The sequence below is a fragment of the Cricetulus griseus genome, chromosome 2 (genome assembly GCF_003668045.3).
Source record: "Cricetulus griseus strain 17A/GY chromosome 2, alternate assembly CriGri-PICRH-1.0, whole genome shotgun sequence".
Lineage (NCBI taxonomy): Eukaryota > Metazoa > Chordata > Mammalia > Rodentia > Cricetidae > Cricetulus > Cricetulus griseus.
In genome coordinates, this window is record NC_048595.1 from 275,864,383 (window position 1) to 275,872,779 (window position 8,397).

The window sequence follows — 8,397 nt, forward strand, 5'->3', positions numbered from 1 at the left end:
ACAATACAAACCCTAACTAGCTTATGGAAGTCTTTCCCAAAGGTACAAAGTCCCTCCCCAAATTTTGCAGTGCTGACATAAACACTCCTTAGTTTAGTTCATTGGTTCTCAACCTTCCTAATGCTATGACCCTTTAGTACAGTTCCTCATGTTGTGGTGATCCCCAACCATGGAAATATTTGTTGCTACTTCATAACTGTAATTTTGCTACTGTTATGCATGTTAATGCAAATATCTGTCTTCTGATGGTCTTAGGTGACCTCTGTGAAAGGGATATTCAACCCCAAATGATTGAGAACCACTGGGTTAGCACATGTTATTCCACTCTGTGCATCTAGGCCTTTCTTCTTTCTCTCCAGTGCAAACTGTCTTCGCTCCTAGTCGGTTGCTGCAGCCTCCAACAAGAGTTCACTTGAACAACAATTTGTATTCTTGGATCAAGTTTTACGAAACCATGATTTACAGTTTAACTTTTACTCTCTGAGGTGAGGGTGGGGTGATGCATTAGTGTTGACATCTTAATTGCCTGAACACTTACCATCTCTTCTTTCACTTTGCCTGTCTTCTCTCAATGTGGCAGCCACAGGGGCCCTCTGATGTAGCAATTTAGCAGCTTTCCTGAAGTGATGGCTCATTTCACTCATTTTTGAAAAAATGTCTGTCAAATACCCAAGTAACTATTATTTAGTCTACTATCAGCCACTCAGGAAAAACAGTAAAATGGTTGTAAAAAAGCTTTTCAGGGAAATCTGTAAAGTCAAATTCTTCTCATAATAAAAACTTTGAGTTTATTAACTTTTTTCACAGTTAATATTTGCACAGATTATACAAAAGCAACATCAATAGAAGTGACTCAAGACAATGGCATCAGATTACACTAGTAATGGATATATTCTGCCTCACCTGATCAGTAAATACAGTCAGAGCTGTTTCATTTGCCAGTGTCTGTGCTGAAAGGCAGATAATTAGATGTGCTTGTAATGCCAGCACTCAAGAGGCTGAGGCAAGAAGACAATGAATTGGCAGCCATTGAGGCCATCCTAGTACATACAGCATTTGGGGGAGGGGGAACTTCCTTGATAAAGCAGTAAGATTAGTAACTTTATGACATTTTTAACCCTTGATGAAACTGCTAGGCTGAGCAAAGCCAAGCAAAGTCTTCAAAGTGTGCTGGGTTTGTCAAGAGAAACACTTGTGCTTATCTGAGCTGGGGTCGGAAGTCTCCATTTTTTCCACGAAGAAAGCAATCCTAGTTTTATTGTTGGTTTCAATATGTTTACAGCACTGGGGGCCAAACCCAGGGCCCAAGCACACTAGGGAAGCACTCCACTCCAGGGCCACTTGCCCAGTCCTACCATGTAACTTTCAGACTTGGCCACTTGGCAGATTTGTTCTTGAAAGTGAATCAAATGGTCTGGTACTTCAAGGAAAATTACAAATTTACTATCAGTGACATTTCAAGCTTTTGAAGCAAAAGCTGAAACTAATAGCATCAAGAGTTTTAGTTTTACCAATCTAAGCAAAAGAGGAGAGGCTACTTTAAATATCCTCCCCTGATAATGAGATTGATGACTGACTTATATGCCATCCTATAGCCTTCACCCAGCAGCTGGTGTAAGTGGAAGCAGAGACCCATACCTAATCACTGAACTGAACTGGAATCCAGTTGCAGAGAATGAGTGATGAGCAAAGGGGTCCAGACCAGACTGGTGAAACCCACAGAAACAGCTGACCTGAACAATGGAGAGCTCTTGGTCCCCAGACTGATAGCTGAGAAACCAGCATAGGACTGATCCAGACCCCAGGAATGTGGGTGTCAGTGAGGAGACCTCGGAAATCTATGGGGACTTCTGTAGTAGATCAGTACTTATCCCTAGCACAGGAATGGACTTTGGGAGTCCATTCCACATAGAGGGATACTCCCTGAACCTAGACACCAGGGGATGGGGCCTAGGCCCTATCCCAAAGGATATGACAGACTCTGAAGACCCCCTATGGAAGGTCTCACTCTCCCTGGGGAGCCAAAAGGGCATGGATAGTTAGGGTGTTAGTGGGGGGGGGGGCAAAGGAGGAGGGGAGGCAGAGGGAACTGGGATTGACATGTAAAATAATCTTGTTTCTAATTTAAATATAAAATGGAAAGAAAAAATAAAATAAAAATATAGAAATAAAACTTCTAAATTTCATAAAAATGTATCATGCAGTGTTTCATTATGTGTGTGTGTGTTGTTATGCACACATGTAGTACAGGTGTGTGGATCCATGCACAGTTGAGGCCAGAGGAGGATGTCCAGCATTTTACTCCATCGTTTTCTTTACTTTTTACTTTTGGGGATTGTAACATTTCCCCCTTCCCTTTCCTCCCTCCAAACCCTCCTATACACTCCTTGTTCTTTCAAATTCATGGCCACTTTCCCATTAATTGTTGATATATAGCATATGTGTGTATATCCTAAATACACAAATATAATCTGCTCAGTCTGTAATGTCACTGCTATTCACGTTTTCAGAGCTGACCGTTGGCATTAGATAACCAACTGGCTTGCTCTTCCCTGAGGAAGCCTACTTCTCCCTCTGGCTCAGCATTCCTTAGTTGCCTGTAGTTCTTTGTGTAGGGTTAAGGCCTTGGGAGCTCCTTCCCTGTCCACGTTAGCATGTTTATTGTTCTTACTCAGTTCATTGTTAGGCCGCCATGTTGGTGAAACTCTGGGTAGCTTCTGACACTCCTAGGAAATACTCTCACAGCATACTCTCTGACACTCTTGGGACTTATATTTCTGTCCCTGCCCCCCTTCAGAAATGTTCCCTGAGCTTTTGATTTTTCAGAATGGTGTTATGTGGCTTGGGATTGGGCTCCACTGCTCTGCATTTTGATTGGCTATTCTTTTCTGTAATGGTTTCCATCTGTGGCAAAGAGAAGTTTCTCCCTCTTTTAAGATTTTATTTTATATATGTGAATGTTCTCCTGCAGCCCTTGTGTCTGCCATGCACAGATGCCAGAATGGTGAGCGGAGCCACTGGGACTGGAATTACAATTGTTAGCCGCCATGTGGTGCTGAGATCAAACCAGGGTCTTCTGGGGGAACAGCCGGTTCTCCTACCCATGCTGTCTGTCCTCTTCCCAGCCATATAGACCTCTCCAACCCACCTTGCTCTTACTTTCTTGAGACAGGGTCTCTGGTTGAACCTGGAGGTAAGCAAGCAGCCAACAAGCCCCAGCTATCCCTTTGTCTCAACTCTCCAGTGCTGGGGTTACATGCCCATGGAGCTGTGCCTGGGATTTTACACTGGTAGTGGACATTTGAATGAAGGTCGCTGTGCTTGCACTGCAAGAACTCTTTGCTCCAGTGCTCTCTCTCCTGAAATCCATTACTGTTACTTTTTGTTTGTTTGAAACAGAGTCTCTCTTCTCTCTACATAGCCCTGACCTGAATTCACTATGTTGATCAGCCTGTCCTTGAACTCAGAGATCAGTCCGGCTCTGCCTCCTATTGCTGGGACTAAAGGCATGCCCCATCATACCCAGCTACTTTTATTTTAAAATAAATCATTAAAAGTATTAATGTAAGTTAAAAATAAAGGTATAAATATTTAGTTTTCTCTTCTGTTGAATGCCAACAGCTATAACACACATAAAAACTTCCCATGCTTCAACAATTTTTAAAAGTGTAATGAATTTAGAAGAATGTGATTGGGAATCTTTTTCTAGAATGCATTAGATCATGTTTTAAACAAAGACCTCCCTCAGCAAGTCCTTGCATTGGCCTACCAGCCTCTCCTTCCTGTTGCTGTCCTGTGCTCTATTGCTCATCCCTTCCTGCCATACTGCTTGGGGGGGGGGGGGTGCAGGCAGCCAGACAGGATTTCTCTGTGTAGCCCTGGCAGTCCTGAAACTCCACCTGCAGACTGGCCTCAAACTCAAGATCCCCTGCCTCTGCCTACAGAGTACTGGAGTGCTAGGATTAAAGGCGTGTACCACAACGCTCAGTGAATGGCTCTTACCGGTTTTTTCATGTGATCTTGAACTCAAGAAATCCTTCAGCCTCTGCCTCCTGGGTGCTGGGATTAGAGGTGTGTGCCACTCCCAGCGACTCATTGCTTTTTTGGTGTTCCTTCAGTAACTTAAAACACACCAACGAATGCCCTATTAGATGGTAAGCAACTTCCCATGCTCTGCACGGTTTTTCTCTGGATTCCGTAAAATCTTTTCTCAAATGTCATCATCGCAATATCTTAGCATTACAAGCATAGTATTTAAAATTGCGAATTCTTCAAGCTTCCTCAATCTCCCTGCATCATCTAGCCCTGGTCTATTTTAGCCTTTCTCCAAATTGGCATAATGTATGCCCCCAAACCTTTGGAAAACGCTCTGGTGAACACTGAATGAAAAAAAAAAATCCGTTCTTCATTTCTGAAGACACACAGACTAACTCTCAAGAAAAACAGATGCAACGTGCAACATCTTGAGACCTTGGTCCACAGCACCCTCCCCAGACCCCACCCAAGGAACACAGCAATCCACACCAAAAGATAGGACAAATCCTAAACTTTATAAACATGGCAAGAAGGACAACCAACTACTGAAAGGCAGACTCATTAGAAACGCGTCATCACTCCCGTGGCGTCTTCTCCCTCGCTTGCCGGGTCTAGGGTCGCTCCTCCCGCACAGTTCCCGGGGGTCCCGACAGTCTCTCGGTGACTTGTTCGGAATCGTCCACAGGTAAGCAGGCCAGGCGTGACAGACGATGAAGAAGCCCGAGCAAGGAGGACCGGCCCACCGCTGGCCGGCGGGGGAGCCTGGGAAGCGCTCGCCTCAGTTCTCCTCGGGCTTGTCCGCCGGCGGCCCGCTGGGCTGCAGCATCTTCTCCATCAGGTTGAAGCGCACGCGGGCCTTGCTCTCGTTCTCGGCGATGGCGAAGTAGTTGAGGAGGTCGAAGTGACCCATGTAGGAGCAGTAGGAGTCCCGGTGCTGGTTCACAAGCCATTCCCACTTGGTGGTGTCGGCGTGGCCCGTACCGATGTACTTGGACTGCAGATGCTCCAGCTGGCTGTGGATGGTGTACCGGTCCGTCATCTCGCCGCTCCGCTCTAGGCTTCCAGATCAGGCCGCAGACCCGACGCTACCCGCTCCGCGTTCAAACCTGAGAGACGCCGCCGCCGCCGCTGCCGGCCCGACACGGAACTTCTATCTGTGTAGGCGCGGGAGAAAGACGCCACTGTGGCGCCTGCGCAGACGCTCTTCTCCCAGGCGGAAGCGGAAGTGAATCCTGCCGCGGCATTGGAGTTGCCTAAGAAACATTGGGCCGTCCCCTCAGCGAGCCCGCCTACTTGGAGAGCGTTGCATGATGGTCTGCTGAGTGGCTCTTGGGTGATCACGTTCTAACTCCGGCGTTGCATTCTGGGATTTGTAGTCCAAAGAATTTGGCGTGTTTTTTTCTTTTGGTTTGGTTTTTTGTTTTCTTTTTCTTTCTCTCTCTCTCTCTCTTTCTTTCTTTCTTTCTTTCTTTCTTTCTTTCTTTCTTTCTTTCTTTCTTTCTTTCTTTCTTTCTTTCTTTCTTTCTTTCTTTCTTTCTTTCTTTCTTTCTCCTCCCTCCCTCCCTCCTTTCCTTCCTTCCTTCCTTCCTTTTTTTTCTTCTTTTTTTTTTTTGCCTGACTAATGTAGGATGGTGTCCAACGATTACGACTACAAGTGACCAGGAAAACTATCTCTTGTACCTAGAAGCTCACACGGACCGCCCTTGGTCCCAGCTTTGTCCCTTAGGATCTGGGTAGTGGGAAAAGTTCTTTGGGTCCTAAATGCTTGGTGATGAGTGTCAACACCAGGTGTCTTCCACATCAAAATCCAGGCTCCAACTCCTCACACCACCCAGGGGCCCGAGCCCTCCAACCAAACAACCTCCTAACTTTAAGGCTGCTTACAATCATTTTCTGGAAGTCAGTTGTGTCTCAAGACAAGTACTCTCTCCTTCTGTTTTTCTGCCTGGTTACACCTTATGTTCAACTTAGAGGTTATGTATCTCCTCACAAAGGTATAAACTACTTGAGAAAAAGATACTGTACTTCTTTTCTGATATCCTTTGAGGATATTATATAGCTTGATGGAGATCGTATTCTTTAAAAGAAAAATCTGATGAATGGACAAAGAGCAATCTCAGTCAAAGAGACTGATAATAGGGGAGGGCCCAACCTATTACAGTGGGGACACCCCTGGGCTGGTAGTCCTGAATTGAATAAGAAAACAGACTGAGAAAGCCACGAAGAGTAAGCCATTAAGCAGCACCCCTCCATGGCCTCTGCATTGGCTCCTGCCTTCAGGTTCCTGCCCTGCCTACCTTAGATGATGAACTGTGATACGGAAGAGTAAATGAAATAAATCTTTCATCCCTGAGTTGCTTTTAATTATAGTGTTCTGTCACAGCAAGAGAAACTTCAACTAAGACAAGTAGAATCTGCATGAAAATTCTGTTAGTAAGAAATAAATCAAAAATTAGTGCAATTCCAGTGCCATTAAGAATGCCTCAGGCAGTGGTGGCACACACCTTTAATCCCAGCGCTCAGGAGGCCCAGGCAGGTGGATCTCTATGAGATTGAGGTCTGAAGAGGTCTACAAAGTGAGTTCCAGAACAGCCAGAAACCCTGCCTCGAAAAACCAAAAACAAAAATAGATAAATAAACATAAATAAGTATAAGAATAAAAAGGACTTAAGAATGTGAGGTAATCCCTGGATTCCAAAGCCCCCAGGAAGAAGCCACATTCACATGAAACCATTAAGTGTCAAGGTATCCCTTGTTGGCGCTGCCATAGCAAGCAATGTGGAGGGGCCTAGGCAACAGGAATCTATTTCCTCATAGTCTGGAGAAGGGAAGTTCAAGAGCAAGATGCTGATGGAGTTGGTCATATCCCAAGGCCCCTCTGAGCTTGTACATGGCATCTTCTGTCTGAGTTTTGATATGCCTTTTATGCCTGTCTGTTCAAATGTCCTCGTTTAAGACGCAAGTCACACTGGATTAGGACTCACTCCTACGATATCATCTTACCTTAGTACTTTTCTATTGCTCTGATAAGATAGAGTTTATTTGGACCTCACTGTTTCAGAGGGTTAGAGTCATGGCAGGGAGCATGACAGGCAGGCATTTCTCTGGAGCAGTAGCTGAGAGCTCACATCTTGAGACACAACTGTGGGGCAGAGAGAGAGAGAGAGAGAGAGAGAGAGAGAGAGAGAGAGAGAGAGAGAGAGAGAGAGAGAGAGAGAGAGAGAGACTCTTTTGAAAACTTGAAGCCAACTGCCAATAAGGCCACACCTCCTAGCCTTTGCCAAGCAGTTCCACCAACAAGAGGCTAAATATTTAAATATATGGTGGTCATTTTCATTCAAACCATCACAAGTAGCTTTTTAAGGAGCCCATCTCCAAACCATAGTCACACATGGAGGTACTGGAAGTTAGGCTTTCCCTATGTGAATTTTAGAGGGACAGGGTTCAACCCTAACACACACACACACACACACACACACACACACACACACACACACACTGATATGGAATAAATAAGGCACTATTATTGCTGTCATTTTGCTTTGCTTTTTTGCATTGCGGGATCAAACCCAGGGCTTATTAGGCAAGTGCTGTGTCACTGAGAGTACTTAATCCCCACATAATTGTCAAGTTAATTAATTCTATTTATGAAAACAACTTAAGCACTTGAAAAGGATTTTTGTTGATACATCGCATTATTGTAATGTCTATAGAAAGTAAAGAATATATGTATATTAATAAACTTAAAATGCTTAGCCATTAAGATTTGTAATGGAATTCCAATTTTAAAAAGTCCCTCAGAAATAATTTCTAAAATGTGTGAGACTTATAACAGAATTTTCAGGTGAACTTAAAACCTTGAAGAAAGAAAGGCATTTTTTGATTTGTAATTTTTATAAGTGGAGCACTAACTTTTAGAATCTAAATACATTTCTGAGTACTTCCTGTATTCCCAAATGACTTTTAGACTTTGTTTTCCTGAGACAGGGTCTGACTCTATAGGCCAGACTGACCTGGAATTTGAGGTAACCTTCCTGCCTCGGCTTTCTGAGTCCTAGAATTACAGGTGTGAGCCACAACTCCAGCCCAGATGACATTTAAAGGCACCCCAAAATCCTAGCATTTAACTATGTCAGCTTTCAGATAAGAGGAAAACTCAGCATAATTTTAATGGCAATTATATTAAATGTATAGATTAAATGGGGAAAATTGTACTTGCATTGTATTGAATTTTCTCACTAATGCACATAGAATATATTTCTATTTATCTGTGCCTTTAAAAGCTTTAAATAAAGTTGCTTATTTCCTTCAGCAGTCTTTTCCCATCTTCTACTAGGTTTATTTTGGGTGGGGGCTGTCATG

At 44.0% G+C, this 8,397-nt stretch overlaps 1 protein-coding gene across 1 annotated transcript; it reads right to left on the reverse strand.

The window, feature by feature from the left end:
• Window positions 1-4,529: 4,529 nt before the first annotated feature.
• Window positions 4,530-5,223, reverse strand: Sf3b5 (splicing factor 3b subunit 5). The gene has a single exon (XM_027402005.2). It carries the CDS (start codon window positions 5,072-5,074, stop codon window positions 4,814-4,816), a length of 261 nt encoding a protein of 86 aa, XP_027257806.1. The 5' UTR covers window positions 5,075-5,223; the 3' UTR covers window positions 4,530-4,813.
• Between the last annotated feature and the right edge of the window lie 3,174 nt (window positions 5,224-8,397).

Bases quoted from the DNA above. Each gene is read 5' to 3' on its own strand.
- Sf3b5 (XM_027402005.2), bottom strand. From the start codon at position 5,074: ATGACGGACCGGTACACCATCCACAGCCAGCTGGAGCATCTGCAGTCC.